A 17,144-nucleotide genomic window follows, 5' to 3' on the forward strand; every position below is an offset into this window, starting at 1 on the left:
CCTTCCTTGCCCTGGTTCCTTGCCGGGGAGGCTTGGGTGCTGTAGTTTTGCAAGGTCTTGAGCAGGCCCGGGTGGTTGGACTCCCACAATAACTCCTACCAGCTTTCCCTCTCTTAGGAGCTCTTGCGGGTGTTGGAGTCCAGGAACCCCGAAGGAGGAGGAGGAGGAGGAGGGCCGAGGTTGGCCCAGGCATGAAGCCTTCTCTGCCAGACTGCAAATGGACGCAGCAGCGCTGTATTGTGAGGGGGGGAGGGGGGTCAGTGGCTGAAAGGACTTGAAAGCACACAACAACAACAACAACAGTGCTATCTCATCATCCAGAAGCAGAAGCAGGCCCACACTTCTAATACTAATCAGTCTATACTTGTTAAAACTGTTCTTCATTTTAATTATTATATTGTTTTTAAGTGTGTTTGGCACTACAAATAACAGATGTGCAGTGCGCATAGGAATTCATCAATTTTTCCCCCAAATCATAATCTGGCCCTCCAACAGTTTGAGGGACTGTGACCTGGCCCTCTGTTTAAAAAGTGTGAGGACCCCCTGGTTTGGCATTCCTATGGAACACAACTCTGGTCTCGTTGTAAATGTCACCTTAACGATTTTCATTCGGCATCATATGCATTAGAGTCCAATATTCCGGCCGTTTTGAGAGATGGGCCAAAACTAACAAAATGAAGTTCAACAGGGACAAATGCAAGATACTCCACTTTGGCAGGAAAAACGAAATGCAAAGATGCAAAATGGGGGACAATGCCTGGCTTGAGAGCAGGACGTGTGAAAAGGATCTTGGAGTCCTCGTGGACAACAAGTTAAACATGAGCCAGGAATGTGATGTGGCTGCAAAAAAAGCCAATGGGATTTTGGCCTGCATCAATAGGAGCCTAGTGTCTAGATCTAGGGAAGTCATGCTCCCCATGCTCTATTCTGCTTTGGTTAGACCACATCTGGAATATTGTGTCCAATTCTGGGCACCACAATTCAAGAGAGATATTGACTCTAAGCTGGAATGTGTCCAGAGGAGGGCGACTGAAATGATCAAGGGCCTGTAGACCAAGCCCTATGAGGAGCGGCTTAACGAGCTGGGCATGTTTAACCTGAAGAAGAGAAGGCTGAGAGGAGATATGATAGCCATGTATAAATATGTGAGAGGAAGCCACAGGGAGGAGGAGGAGGGAGCAAGCTTCCTTTCTGCTTCCCTGGAGACGAGGACGCAAGGGAACAATGGTTTCAAACTACATGAAAGGAGATTCTACCTGAATATTAGGAAGAACTTCCTGACTGTGAGAGCTGTTTAGCAGTGGAACTCTCTGCCCCAGAGTGTGATGGAGGCTCCTTCTTTGGAGGCTCTCTCTTCCCATTCTTTTCCAGTTATCATTATCTCTTCCCATTCTTTTCCAGTTAGCACCGGGATTGTGGCGCAGGTGGCTGAGTGTCAGCTGCATTAAGATCACTCTGACCAAAAGCCAGCCCGGGTTGGAGTGGGTTTCCAACCAATTGTGTGTAGCCTGTTGTCGATCTTTGCAACCTGAAAGACAGTTGCATCTGTCAAGTAGGAAAATTAGGTACCACCTTAAAGTGTGGGGAGGCTAAAATTAACTGATTTATGAGGCCATAAAGAAGACTCCAGCAAAGCATTCCAGCGGGGAAGCATGCGGGGAATGCGGAAGTGCTTCATCAGTGTCGCAGATGGACGATGAAAGCGACATCTCCCCTGGCGGCCAGAAAAAGTTAAATAGCCTCTGTGTTTGTCTGTATATCTTTGTATGTCAAAAATTGGCATGGAATGTTTGCCATATATGTGTACACTGTAATCCGCCCTGAGTCCCCTGCGGGGTGAGGAGAAGGGCGGAAGAGAAAAGCTGTAAATACATAAATAATAAATAAGTAAATATCATTGTTCCTACTTCCTCCTCCCATAATTCTCTTAATGTTCGTCTTTTCTCTTTTCCTGTGTCTTTAATTAGTATTTTATATATTTTACTTGTTGTTCCTTTTAATTGCTCTCTATTTTCTCTTTTTAATTCCTTTATCAATTTCTCAAATTGTGTTATTGTTTCCCAGTTTTATTTCAGGCCCACCCATTATTATTCCATTTTTCTCACTGAATCCAATGGAGCCAGGAAGTGTTTATTCCTCTCCATTTTTCTCTCATATTTCCCTTTTCCATTTTACGTTCTATCCCATTTCCTATCCTTTTTAGTTCCCTTTTTTCTAATTCTTTATCTGAAATTCCTTTTAGTACCTTTGGGAAATCTTTTCCCATTATTATTGGTGTTAAGACCGAATTCTTATTATTAATCCGTTGTCCTTTCTGCTTGCTCCATATTTCCATTATATTTCTTAATGATCTATTTCCAATGTGTTTGATCTCTTTCTTTGAAATGTCCTTAAAGAACATGTTGTCCTTTCTCCACCCAATGGCCTGATTCCCTGCCTTCTCCATCCATTCCAAACCTTCTCCATCCATCATCTTTTCTACTACATATCTTAATTGGTTTGCTTCATAACAACTACCGATGTCCGGTCAGCCTCACGTCGATACCGGGCAAGATTCTGGAAAAGATTGTTAAGGAAGCGGTCTGCAAACACTTAGACACAAATGCGGTCATCGCTCATAGTCAACATGGATTTATCAAAAACAAGTCATGCCAGACTAATCTGATCTCTTTCTTCGATAGAGCTACAAGCTGGGAAGATGCGGGGAATGATGCCGTGGATGTGGCGTGTCTGGATTTCAGGAAGGCCTTCTTTGACAAGGTCCCCCATGACCTTCTGGCAAGGAAACTAGGCCAATGTGGGCGAGGCAAAACTACGGTGAGGTGGATCTGGAACTGGTTAAGTGGACGAACACAGAGAGTGCTCACTAATGCTTCCTCTTCATCTTGGAAAGAAGTGACGAGCGGAGTGCCACAAGCAGGGTTCCGTCCTGGGCCCGGTCCTGTTCAACATCTTTATTCATGACTTAGATGAAGGGCTCGAAGGCAGGATCATCAAGTTTGCAGACGGGACCAAATTGGGAGGGATAGCCAATACTCCAGAGGACAGGAGCAGGACTCAAAGGGATCTTGACAGATTAGAGAGATGAAGGGCCAAAACTAACAAAATGAAGTTCAACAGTGACAAATGTAAGATACTCCACTTTGGCAGAAAAAATGAAATGTAAAGAGACAGAATGGGGGACAATGAGGCCTGGCTCGAGAGCAGGACGTGTGAAAAAGATCTTGGAGTCCTCGTGGACAACAAGTTAAACATGAGCCAACAATGTGATGTGGCGGCAAAAAAAGCCAATGGGATTTTGGCCTGCATCAAGAGGAGCCTAGTGTCTAGATCTAAGGAAGTAATGCTACCCATGCTCTATTCTGCTTTGGTTAGACCACACCTGGAATATTGTGTCCAATTCTGGGCACCACAATTCAAGAGAGATATTGACAAACTGGAATGTGTCCAGAGGAGGGCGACTAAAATGATCAAGGGTCTGGAGAACAAGCCCTATGAGGAGCGGCTTGGGGAGCTGGGCATGTTTAGCCTGAAGAAGAGAAGGCTGAGAGGAGATATGATAGCCATGCATACATATGTGAGAGGAAGCCACAGGGAGGAGGGAGCAAGCTTGTTTTCTGCTTCCTTGGAGACTAGGACGCGGAACAATGGCTTCAAACTACAAGAGAGGAGATTCCATCTGGACATTAGGAAGAACTTCCTGACTGTGAGAGCCGTTCAGCAGTGGAACTCTCTGCCCCGGAGTGTGGTGGAGGCTCCTTCTTTGGAAGCTTTTAAGCAGAGGCTGGATGGCCATCTGTCAGGGGTGATTTGAATGCAATATTCCTGCTTCTTGGCAGAATGGGGTTGGACTGGATGATGGACCAGGAGGTCTCTTCCAACTCTTCGATTCTATGATAATATTTTTGTATATTCGGCAAGCCGAATCCTCCTTCTTTTGGGGGCTTGTACCAAAGTTGTTGGTTTAATCTGGTCTTTCCCCCATTGTTGCAATATTTGTTTATCATTTGTTGCCATTTATTTATTTCCTTTTCTGAAATCTTTAATGGAATCATTCTGAATATGAAATTTATTTTAGGTAAGACTTTCATTTTTACTAAGGCTATTCTGCCGAGCCATGATCCTTGTAAATTATTATATTCCTTTAACTTCCCTTCTATGTTTTTTCTTAATTCTTCTAGGTTTTTTCTTTCTATAGCTTTTAGATCTTTGGTTATGGTTATTCCGAGATATTTTATATTGTCTTTTACACATATTTTCAAATCTTTTACGTCCATTAGCTTTTTAAACTCTTCTTCCTCCTGCTTAGTATAATTAAATAGCATTGCTTCTGATTTATTCCAATTGATTTTCAATCCAGTCACCCATTCGAATTCTGTTAAATGTTCCTTAATTATCTCCATTTTCTTCATTATATCTTTGATTGTTATCTATGTGTCATCTGCAAATAAGCTAATTTTTCCTAACTTTGTTCCTATACCTTCTAATTCATTGTCTTTTCTTATTACATTGGCCAATAATTCCATTACCATTGCGAATAATATGGGAGACGTTGGACATCCTTGCCTTGTGCCACGTGTTATTTTTCTCCCTCCTGTGATTCCATCATTTATGATTATCTTTGTTTAATTATCCGAATACATTTGACTTGTTATATTTTTAATCTTTTCCCCTATTCCAAATTTGTTCGTGATTATTTGAATAGTTGGCCAGTCCACACTATCGAAGGCTTTAAATACATCCAGTGCTAAAATCCCCACTTTATGTTTTTCCCCTTCTGTTGTTTGTATTTTATTTCTTACTCTACCTATCAGAGGTTGAACATTTGCCTCCCTTTCACAAACCCGCATTGATCTTGTTTTATGTATTTATACATACAGTTGCTCATCCCGTTGGCAATAATAGCTGTTCGAATTTTGGCATCTTGATTGAGTAATGATATTGGTCTATAAGAACCAGGGTCTGACAAATCTTTTTTTTTTTGGTTTGTGTAATAATATTGTTAGTGATTGCTTCCATGATCCCGGTATTTGTTCTCCATCCATTATTGCATTAAATCATTCTAATAATTTTGGAGTTATCATTGCCTCAAATGTTTTGTAGTATTCTGGGCCCAGCCCGTCAGGTCCGGGTGCTTTTCCATTTTCTAATTTCCTAAACCCCAGCTCCATCTGCCTTTCCAGTGGGAGGTTTCGCCCTTCCGAATCCCCTTTTCGTAAACATGCCTTTCATTAAGAAAAAGAGAAACATAGGAAGTTTACAGTACATAATGCTAAAACCATACAGTTCATTGAGGGGCTGCCACAACTACAAAAGCAAATCAGAAAAAGCACACGCCACTCAAACACTCCTGTACGGACACACAAAGTACACGAACCAATGAACAAACAGACCTGGGTCTAATTCTGAGAACTTCCTACCGGGCTGATTGTGTCCCTGGTCATTCTCCTCCCCTCAGATACTCACGACAGAAGTGGAGTGCGGGGGCGTTCAAGTCTAAGTACTGTTATGACATGTTTATCTGCCCAATTTATTATTGACATTTATATAAATCTTATCTATATATACTATTACATGTATTGAAAATCTTATATGGAGTTGGTTTAACCTCTGTCTGGCTACTTAAACTGAATTACAGTGTCACGAAAGGATGCATGTCTAAAACGTGACGCCAACACGAAAAGTTTGGAAAGCTCTGTCTTGGTGGTGATCAATTACCACAGTTCCCTCCAATGGGAATTCTATGTCTATGTAGACGTCAACTCTCAGGGATGCTCTTTCTTTCCACGTGCCGTCTCTCAGGGATACTTGGATTGTGCTTTTCCTGCATGGCAGGGGAGTTCCCACTATCCCACTTTTTCTCTCCAGACACTCAAAGCTGCTCACAAATTAACAACGTTGCAATACAACTTAAAATATACAAATATTAAAACTGTATTGAACATCATTAATATTTTTAAAAATTGGTCAAATCCATAAAAGCACATGAAGCTTATAAAATCATCGCAGGATTGGATGTCCCATGTCATCTCTTCCAACATAGAAAGCCTTCTATGATTCGATGACTTTATGCTATGTCTATACATGGTTTCTCCCCAGGGTGAGTTCTTTGATGTTTATATAGAGATGAACGAGTGAAGCTGTGTCCAGACTCCAGTCATTTATAGGGTTGCTCCCCAGTGTGAGTGCTTTCATGTGAACGTAGTGGTCTACTCTGAGTGAAGCCCTGTCCACACGCCAAGCATTTATAAGGTTTCTCCCCCAGTGTGGATCCTTTCATGTTTATTTAGATGAGAACTCTGAGTGAACCTCTGTCCACACTCAAGGCATTTATAGGGTTTCTCTCCAGTGTGTGTCCTTTCATGTGCACGTAGAGCTGAAATCCGAGCAAAGCTTTGACCACATTCCAGGCATTTCTGGGGTTTCTCCCCAGTGTGAATCCTTTGATGTGAATGTAGATTTGAATTCTGAGTGAACCTCTGTCCACATTCCTGGCATTTATAAGGTTTCTCCCCAGTGTGAATCCTTTGATGTTTACGTAGATAGCTACTCACAGAGAAGCTCTGTCCACATTCCAGGCATTTATAGGGTTTCTCCCCAGTATGAGTCCTTTGATGTGTACATAGATTTGAATTTTCAGCAAAGCTCTGTCCACATTCCAGGCACGTATAGGGTTTCTCCCCAGTGTGAGTCCTTTGATGCCTACGTAGACTCGAAATACGAGAAAAAGTCTGTCCACACTCCAGGCAGGAATAGGGTTTCTCCTCAGTGTGAGTCCTTTGATGCCTACGTAGACTTGAACTATCAGCAAAGCTCTGTCCACACTCCAGGCATTCATAGGGTTTCTCCCCTGTGTGAGTCCTTTGATGTCTATGTAGATGTGAACAACAAGCGAAGTTCTGTCCACACTCCAGGCATTTATAGGGTTTCTCCCCAGTGTGAGTCTTTACATGTCGCTGCAGATTACCCCTCCGAGTGAAGCTCTTTCCACACTCAAGGCATTTAGACGCTTTCTCCTCCATGTCAAGAATGATACGGGTGTTTAATGACTCTTCTTTATTCCTTTGTTATCCGTAAGTGAAGTCAAGACTTCAGCAAGATCATCGCCTCGAGAGGATTTCTTCCTCCTGTATTATTGGTTTCCTTACTGCATCCAAGTGGTCGCTCCAAAGAGTCCTCACTTCCCTGGTGAAGAAAGAAGAGAAAGATCAAGGATGGAAGCCAGAGACCTTCTCTACCTCCAAGATTTCCCCCTTCCCCTTCATGGGTCACGTTGAGAATGGAAATACCAAGAAAGGCCGACACTGGGGCCTCACCCACATATCCAGAGACCAGCCAAGGGAATCAATGGTTCTTTGAAAAGAAGGGAATGGATTCAGAAGAAGAGAGGAATGGAGGAAGAAAAGAAAGAATGAGAGAAGGAAAAATGGGGAAATCCTAATTCTGGAGCATCATATTGATTTTATTGGGATGAAGAGAAATGTGGGAAAGGAATGGAAGGCAGGCCGGCCGGGAGAAAGGAGCGGTCCTTTGCAAGACTCAAGGGCACCGTTCGCTGGATCACGCGTGTCCCTGAATGACCAGGAATGGGCTCAATGCTCAGAAGGGACACCAAGATGGCTGTGCTGCTCCCTTCCCATCAGGAGTCCCAGGTCTGCTTTCTGAGCATCCCAAATTACATGGGGTGTTCTAGGTTTTTCTGGTTGTATGGCCATGTTCTAGAAGCATTTTCTCCTGATGTTTTGCCTGCATCTGTGGCAGGCTTCCTCAGAGGTTGTGAGGTTTGATAAATCAAGGTGGCCAACTGAAACATTCACACCTGGCCCCAACAGACAAGAGTTCTTTCTCCCACCCTGGACCTTCCACAAATATATAAACCCAATATCCCAGTTTCCAACAAACCTCACAACCTCTGAGGATGCCTGCCAGAGATGCAGGCAAAACGTCAGGAGAGAATGCTTCTAGAACATGACCATACAAGCCAAAAAACCTACAAAAACCCAGTGATTCCAGCCATGAAAGCCTTGGACAATACACCAAATTAGATGCCTGCTGCCACCAAATTTTACATCTTTTCCCAAAGGAATCCTGCAGCTGACCAAGACCCTGCCTCTCCACCCACCTAGTCCAAAACCACATTGAGGCTTGGTGGAGACGTTCACATGATGAGTCTCTGCTGGAGGAAGTCCCCTTTGGGCCACTCACCCCTTGGCTCAGCCCCAGGATGGCATGCACAGACAAGCACAGCTCCACCCACAAGGCCTTCTTCTTGACCACGTCCCTGCCCTCTTCCCCCTTTCCTTCCTCGTCCTCCGTCCAAGGGAAGGTTTCCAGCAGCGGAAGGAGAGCTCGAGAAACACAGGCTTTCCACCCAGGGTCCTTCCTGGGAATGTCTTTGCAGTGACCAACGCAATAAATCCCAACCTGGGAAGAAAGGGCATCTGCTCTGAGGGATCCCCCCATAGAAGCCACCTCAACAATGCCCAAATAAGCACATGCAAAACAGCCGTAAAGGGGGAAAGTCCTGGGAAGTGGGATTTAGATAAGAGAACAGTTTTTGATGAACTTCAAAGGAAAATGATGGGAGAGACTGTGAAGCAGGGGTCCTCAAACTAAGGCCCGGGGGCCAGATGCGGCCCTCCAAGGTTATTTACCCGGCCCTCGCTCAAGGTCAACCTACGTCTGAAAAGATCTGAAAGCACACAACAACAACAACTATCCTATCTCATCAGCTAAAAGCAGGCTCACATTTCCCATTGAAATACTAATAACTTCATATTTGTTAAAATTGTTGTTCATTTTAATTATTGTATTGTTTATGTATGGAGCCCCCACTGGCTCAATGGGTTAAAGCGCTGAGCTGCTGAGCTTGTTGACCAAAAGGTCACAGGTTCGATTCCGGGGAGCGGCGTGAGTTTCCGCTTTCAGCCCTAGCTTCTGCCAATCTAGCAGTTCGAAAACATGCAAATGTGAGTAGATCAATAGGTGCCGCTCCGGCGGGAAGGTAACGGCGCTCCATGCAGTCGTGCCGGCCACATGATCTTGGAGGTGTCTATGGACAACACCTGGCTCTTCGGCTTAGAAATTGAGATGAGCACCACACCCCAGATTCAGACATGACTGGACTTTATGTCAGGGGACCTTTACTGTGTGTGTGTGTGTGTGTATGCACTACAAATAAGATATGTGCAGTGTGCATAAGAATTCATGGGGTTTTTTTTCGAAGTATAATCCGGCCCTCCAAGAGTTTGAGGGGCTGTGGCCTGGCCCTCTGTTTACAAAGTGTGAGGACCCCTGCTGTCAAGGAATCAAGGAAAGGACCAACGTGTAAGGATCGGCCAGTGATTGAGGCGTGAGGACTATTCCCTCCCCAATGAGGGAGGAAAGCGTAATTATTAATTTCCAGATTTATAGACACAAACTGAAACTCAACACAGAATGATGTGTAATTAATGGGATTAGAAGTGAATCAAGTGGATGTGTTGGAATCGCAGGCACCTTAAAGGGCCAGACTCACAAGGGGCTTCAAAAGAGTGTTTATTCAAACAAGCGCTCTGAGGCAAAACAAAAAGGCACAGTACACAACTGGTTAACAAAAGGAGGGGCCGCAGGAAGAGAAGCGTTGCCAGCCGAAGTCCAGGGTTGAAACGGGAGAAATGTCTGACATTTGGAATGGAAGCACCGGTAAAATCTTAAGGCCTGCAATGACTAATTACCTGCTTTCTGGAACTGTAATTACAAATTGCTAATGAGAACTGAAAAAGCAAACTGTGATAAGAACTGTGACAATGGTTCTTTCAAGTTAAGGAAATGTTTGCAACATTCCTTAGGTTAAGAAGGAAGTCAAAACAAGCCTTGCGTTTGTCAACACCAATCAAGAAGAGTCAACATCTGGCCAGGAAACTGAGGTGGACCCAGGATGGAAGACGTCTATCATTCATTTCCAACTTTGGGATGACATCAGCAGAATATTTCTATAAAAGGAATATTCTGCTGATGTCGAGCACCATACAGGGAGCATACCACCCCCCTGCTGCGTCAGCTCCACTGGCTGCCGGTCCACCTCCGAGCACAATTCAAAGTGCTGGTCTTGGCCTATAAAACCCTATACGGCTCTGGCCCAGCTTTCTTATCCGAACATATCTCTCTCTACGATCTACCGGGGGAGGCCCTGCTCTCAGTCCCACCAGCGTCTCAAACACGTCTGGTGGGGATGAGGGACAGGGCCTTCACGGTGGTGACCCCCTGCTTGCGGAATTCGCTCCCCAGAGAGATTAGATCGGCATCCTCCCTCCTTACTTTTAGGAAAAAAACTAAAGACGTGGTTTTGGAGCCAGGCCTTTGGCTAGTGGGCACAGCAGCACTTTAGGCACTGAACTCAGACAATAGGATTGTTTGAAAATTGGAAATGGCTTTATGACCTGTGATTATGTGATTTGTTCTATGTGATTATGTAGTTTTAATTAATATCACTGTTTAATTGTTATGTAATGGATTTTATATTGTTGTTTTGATACTGTTGGCATTGAATTGTTGCCTGTGTTAGCCGCCCTGAGTCCCCCCTCGGGGTAGAAATGGTCTAAATAAATAAATACATAAAAGACTCAGTCTAATGATGCTCAAAGTGTGGCAGACCTGAGGAGTCTGTTCCACCCGCCATGCTCTGCTCCACGGGAAGGAGAGAGGTGGTGTCCCTATGGAGAGTGGCAGAGATGTGCACGGGAGCAGACTGGTCACTTTGGGGCTCCTTTCTCAAGGGAAGAGGAGGAAGGAGGGCGCTTTTGGAGTCTGGGATTTTGTGCAGGGAGTCAGGCTCTGCTGTGTGGAAAACAGGGATCTGGTCCGTAATAATAATAATAATAATAATAATAATAATAATAATAATAATAACTTTATTTGTACCCCACCACCATCTCCCCCGGGGGACACCAGGCCTCCAAGTCAGCAGTACCCACAACACTGAAGAAAACAATATCGAGGTTATAACAGTAGAGCTAATGGATAATGGATAATTATGAAATAATTAAAACAATCCAATTATACAATACAACTAATAAAAACCAAACTAGTGTATATATATGCACCACAAATAAGATATGTGCATTGTGCATAGGAATTCATGGGTTCTTTCTTTTCGAATTATAATCCGGCCCTCCAAGAGTTTGAGGGGCTGTGGCCTGACCCTCTGTTTACAAAGTGTGAGGACCCCTGCTGTCAAGGAATCAACGAAAGGACCAACTTGTAAGGATTGGCCAGTGATTGAGGCGTGAGGACTATTCCCTCTCCAATGATGGAGGAAAGCGTAATTTGTAATTTCCAGATTTATAGACACAAACTGAAACTCAACACAGAATGATGCGTAATTAATGGGATTAGAAGTGAATCAAGTGGATGGAAGTGAAAGCAGGGGCGGGGCCACTTTCTTTGGAATGGCCTTGACTGCAGTCACAACCATTCAGCCTGTCCACAACAACACTCCTGTTTTTGCAGGACAAAATCCCATTGGCTTTTTTTAGCAGCAGCATCACAAAGGAAGACTCCAGCCAGACATGGAGCGAGAGTTGCCAGATGTTCAAGCTGGGTTTAGAAAAGGCAGAGGAACGAGAGACCAGAGTGCCAATATCCACATGCTGGAGAATGGAGAAAGGCAGGGAGTTTCAGAAAAACATCTACTTCTGCTTCATTGACTATTCTAAAGCCTTTGACTCTGTGGATCATAATAAATGGTGGCAAGTTCTTAGTGGGATGGGCATCCCAAGCCCCCTTCCCTCTCTCCTGAGGAATCTGTCCAAGGCCCAAGGAGCAACAGGAAGAACTGACCACGGAACAGGAGACGGGTTCAAGATTGGGAAAGGCATAGTACGGCAAGGCTGCATCTCTCACCCAACCTTTTTAACTTGTATGCAGAACACATCATGCGAGGATGTGCGGGGCTTGAGGAATGCAAAGCTGGGGTGAAAATGGCTGGAAGAAACATTCACAACCTCAGATATGCAGATGACACCACTCTGATGGCCGAAAGCGAGGAGGAGCTGAGGAGCCTTCTCATCAAGGTGAAAGAAGAAAGCGCAAAAGCCGGGTTGCAGCTAAACATCAGAAAAACCAAGATTATGGCAACAAGAATGATTGACAACTGGGAAATAGAGGGAGAAACCGTGGAGGCCGTGACAGGGTTTGTATTTCTAGGTGCAAAGATGAGTGCAGACGCAGACTGTGGCCATGAAATCAGAAGACGCTTACCTCTTGGGAGGAGAGCAATGCCCAGTCTCGATAAAATAGTAAAGAGTAGAGACATCAGACTGGCAACCAAGATCCATTGCCTAGTCCAAGCCATGGTCTTCCCTGTAGTCACCTACGGATGTGAGAGCTGGACCTTCGGGAAGGCTGAGCGAAGGAAGAGAGAGGCTTTTGAGCTGTGGTGTTGGAGGAAAGTTCTGAGAGTGCTTTGGACCACCAGAAGATCCAACCAGACCATCCTCCAGGAAAGAAAGCCTGACTGCTCATTGGAGGGAAGGAGACGAGAGGGAAAGCGGAAGTCCTTTGAATGCCACATCATGAGGAGACAGCAAAGCCTAGAGAAGACAATGATGCTGGGGAAAGTGGAAGGCAAAAGGAAGAGGGGCCGACCAAGGGCAAGATGGATGGATGGCATCCTTGAAGTGACTGGACTGACCTTGAAGGAGCTGGGGGTGGTGACAGCCGACAGGGAGCTCTGGCGTGGGCTGGTCCATGAGGTCACGAAGAGTCGGAGACGACTGAACGAATGAACAACAACAATAAACCACGGCTTACGAAGACGGTAAACGGGATAGAAACGCTCCCTCTCCAACGACTTGGGCCAAACCTCTCACACAGAACCCCCATGAGCACCAGAGTGGGCCACAGCAACGCGTAGCAGTGGACGGCTAGTCTATATAAATAAAAATATGTAATGTTCGTTTGTGGGATTGACAGTTCTCCCATGACCAACAGAAAATACTGGAAGGGTTTGGTGGGCATTGACCGTGAGTTTTGGAGTTGTAGTTCACCTGCATCCAGAGATCAATGTGGACTCAAACAATGATGGATCTGGACCACACTTGGAACGAATACTCAATATGCCCAAATGTGAATACAGGTGGAGTTTGGAGGAAAATAGAATCTTGACATTTGGGAGTTGTAGTTGCTTGGATTTATAGTTCACCTACAATCACGAGCATTCTGAACACCACTTTTAGCCAGCAGTGCAGGTCAGCAATTAGTGGCCCATTGTTCTGCTTCCTGTTTACCCTATATAAGCCAGGGCCTGAACTCAAAGGTCAGTTGTGCTCCCACAGAAGTTGAGGAAGCAAGAAGCCATCTTGTTCTCTTCTGCTTCAGGATAAGCCTTGTCTTAGAGGGCACTAGAAATCTGAGTAAGTGTTTAAAATTAGCTGCTTTGGTTGTTGCTTTGTTTGCTGCTTTGAGTGTTAGCTGCTTTGAGTGTTGCTTTGTTAGAGGGCACTAGGAATCTGAGTGTTTAAAATTAGCTATTCTGCTCTGGTTAGACCACACCTGGAATATTGTGTCCAATTCTGGGCACCACAATTGAAGAGAGATATTGACAAGCTGGAATGTGTCCAGAGGAGGGCGACTCACTTGATCTCCTCCAGGTGTTCTGCTTGGACTCCAACTCCCGCCATTCCTCACAGCCTCAGGTCCCTTCTGTTCCCCGCTCCAGAGGGAAAGGAAGGGGCCTGAAGCCGTGAGGAAGGCATGGCGGGCGCGGGAGGAGTCCCAAACACCCGCAGGGAGGGAGGGAGGGAAGGAAGGCCCAAGTGTGCCCAGGCCTGCGTGGGAATGTGGCCACACAGCCCGGAAAACTCACAGCGAAGGCAGGCCGGCCCCGCACCCTTTTCCTCCTCCTTCCCCGCAATGGAGGACAGAGAGATACCTACTAGGCCTGGGCAATCCATGGTTCTAAATGGTTCTAAAGTACTTACAAAACTAAAGTTCTGGTGGTGAAAATTTTAAAATTCTAACAAAACTCTCAAAATGTCATTATAAATGGCAGTTTCTAATTGGTTCTGTCATAAAAATTGCCAATAATGAAATAATAATTAAATTTTGAATTTTTTGTTAAGAGTTCTGAAATTTTCACCACCAGAACTTTGGTTTTGTAACTATTTTGGAACCATTTAGAACCATGGATTGCCCAGGCCTAATACCTACCCCCTCCTCTCTCTCATCCGCCGCTTTCCCGTTTCACAAAGCAAAAAATGGCGGCGGGAGAGGCTCTGATGAGGCCCCACAAAGAGGCCACGCAGGCCATTCGTACCTCTTCGAATTCCACAGCACTGCTGGTCACAGTTGACCTCCAGGTGAGTTCCAGGGCCAGAGAAGCAGATGGCGGAAACAGAAGACCGGCCTGCCTCAGGGGAGCATGCTTGCTCCATCCATGTTCAACATCTACACAAATGACCAGCCACTGCCAGAAGGGACAGAGAGCTTCATCTATGCTGATGATCGTGCCATCACCACTCAAGCAGGGAGCTTTGAGATGGTTGAACAGAAGCTCTCCGAAGCTCTAGGTGCTCTTACTGCCTATTACAGGGAAAACCAGCTGATCCCCAATCCATCTAAAACACAGACATGTGCTTTTCATCTCAAGAACAGACAAGCATCCCGAGCTCTGAGGATTATGACCTGAGAAGGAAGGAATCCCACGGGAGCATTGCAGCACACCCAAATCTCTGGGAGTTACTCTGGACCGTGCTCTGACCTACACGAAGCACTGCCTGAACATCAAGCAAAAAGGAAGGGGTGAGCCCAATTCAGGCTCCTCATTCATTCCAGCTGAGCTGGACATCCAAGCAGCTCCCAAGGTCAATTTCCCCCCATTTCCCCCAGAATTCACCTTTGGCCATATTGAGGATTCATCCCAAGTTTGGTCCCGATCCATCTTTGTTTGGGTTCACAGTGCTCTCCAGAGGAACAATTTCTGCTCCTCCTCCTCCTCATTCTCTCATCCACCCGAAATCCTCCTTCCTTCCCTTCCTTTTATTCTTTCCCTCCCTTCCCTCCTTCCTCTCTCCCTTTCCTTTTCTCCATTACTCCTTCCTCCCTTTCTTTCCTTTCCTCCCTTTCTTTCCTTCCTTTTTCTCCCCCCCCCTCCGCCCCCCCAGCTTCATCCTCTTTTGGGAAGCTTTTAAACAGAGGTTGGATGGCCATCTGTCAGGGGTGATTTGAATGCAATATTCCTGCTTCTTGGCAGAATGGGGTTGGACTGGATGGCCCAGGAGGTCTCTTCCAACTCTAGGATTCTATGATCCTTTATTAAAACTACGGTGTAGATGCACCCAAAGTCACCGCTTCCACACTGCCATGTAAAATCCAGATTATCTACTTAGGACTGGATTATATGGCAGTGTGGACACACTTAAATATTACTATTATATATGCTGCTATATAATATGTTACATACATACACACACATACTAGCTGTGCCCTGCCACGCGTTGCTGTGGTGTATAGTAAGAATTTTCAAAGTAGAGGTAGGTATCTGGACTGTTATGAAAGAGATGTAGCTACCTATTCCTTCCCCCCTTTTTCTTCCCCTTCCTCTTTCTCTCCTTTCTTCCTTCTCTACCTCTTTCTTTCATTCCTTCTTAAACTCTTTGGTTTCATCCTTCCTTCTCTCTTTCCTTCCTTCCTCCCCTCCCCCTTTCTCTACTTCTTCCTTTGTCTCATTTCTTCCTTCCCTGTTTTCTTGGTTCTTTCACTTTTTATTTCCTTTTCTCCTTCCTTCCTTCCTTCCTTCCTTCTCTCCTTCTTTCCTGTCTGTTCTCCCCCAATACCATGGTAGAGTCCCTTCTAACTCTATTCTATGAGTCTATTTAGTATAGTAATATGTAGTAGGAACATATTATATAGCAGCATATATAATAGTAATATATAAGTAATTATATGTATATTATATATATTGTAATTATATGTATATTATATGTATTTATTTAATTCGTGTGCTTCTACCCCGCCCTTCTCAACCCCCGAGGGGGGGGGGGGGACTCAGGGCGGCTTACAAAAAGGTACAATCCCATGCCTACACAATAATACAAATAAACGTGTAAAACAGAATTAAAACAATTAAGACAGTTAAAACAATCAATATATATCACAGTCAATAAACCAATCTCAAGCTCAGCGTTCGCCACTCAGAGTCCATATTTCGTTCTACGTTATCTATTCCTATCAGTCGTCGTAGTCCTTTATTCATCTGCCAGGTTGCCCAAACGCCTGGTCCCAAATCCATGTTTTTAATTTCCTTCTAAAGGAAAGGAGGGATGTCACTGATCTAATTTCCCTGAGGAGTGAATTCCATAAGTGAGGGGCCACCACCGAGAAGGCCCTGCTCCTTGTCCCCACCAATCTCGCTTGTGATAGAGGCGGGGCCGAGAGCAGGGCCTCCCCAGAAGATCTTAAACTCCAAGGCGGGACGTAGAGGGAGATCCGTTCGGACAGATACGCTGGGCCGGAACCGTATAGGGTTTTGTAGGTCAAAACCAGCGCTTTGAATTGTGCTCGGAATTGGATCGGCAACCAGTGGAGCTGACACAACAAGGGGGTGGTATGCTCCATGTATGACGCTCCGGTGACTAATCTGGCTACCTCCCACTGGACTAATTGAAGTTTCCGATCAGTCTTCAAAGGCAACCCCACGTAGAGACAGAGATGGATAGACAGATATAGATATATATCACCAACCAGTGATCCTACATCCATTCATATCTGTGTGTGTGTGTCTACACTGCCATATAATCCAGTTCTAAGTAGATAATCTGGATTTTACATGGCAGTGTGGAAGCGGTGACTTTGGGTGCATCTACCCTGTAGTTTTAATAAAGGATCATAGAATCCTAGAGTTGGAAGAGACCTCCTGGGCCATCCTCCAGTCCAACCCCTACTTTTTCTACTTCTTCCTTTGTCTCAGGTGCTTCCCTCCCTCCCTCTCTCCCTTCCTTCCTTTGGGCTAGGCCGCGGCGCCTCCTCCTTCTCCTCGTCTTTGTCCGCCAAGCAGCCCAGCTGGACACAAGGACAAGGCGGGCGGAAGAGAGGGCCTCTTTCTTTCTTTCTTTCACTCCACCCCTCTCTCCGCTCACCTCAGCCTCTCTCTCTCTTTCTCTCCG

The 17,144-nt window shown here is 45.2% G+C and overlaps 1 protein-coding gene across 2 annotated transcripts in view; it reads right to left on the minus strand.

Moving 5' to 3' along the window:
• Positions 1 to 5,910: 5,910 nt before the first annotated feature.
• LOC137096898 (zinc finger protein 436-like) overlaps positions 5,911 to 17,144 on the minus strand; it is an 11,306-nt gene continuing 72 nt past the window's right edge. The window contains exons 1-2 of one of the 2 annotated variants that reach the window (XM_067467180.1): positions 17,118 to 17,144; positions 5,911 to 7,185 (exon numbers count right to left, since the gene is read on the minus strand). The exon at positions 17,118 to 17,144 is cut by the window's right edge and continues 72 nt beyond it. In XM_067467180.1, the coding sequence (XP_067323281.1) occupies positions 6,246 to 7,022 (777 nt within the window). In that variant the 5' untranslated portion in view covers positions 7,023 to 7,185; positions 17,118 to 17,144 and the 3' untranslated portion in view covers positions 5,911 to 6,245. Of the gene's footprint in view, positions 7,186 to 14,296; positions 14,459 to 17,117 lie in introns of those variants that run through there. The other variant, XM_067467181.1, reaches the window with a different exon arrangement.

This window comes from Anolis sagrei, chromosome 4, assembly GCF_037176765.1.
Source record: "Anolis sagrei isolate rAnoSag1 chromosome 4, rAnoSag1.mat, whole genome shotgun sequence".
NCBI classification, from domain to species: Eukaryota; Metazoa; Chordata; class Lepidosauria; order Squamata; family Dactyloidae; genus Anolis; species Anolis sagrei.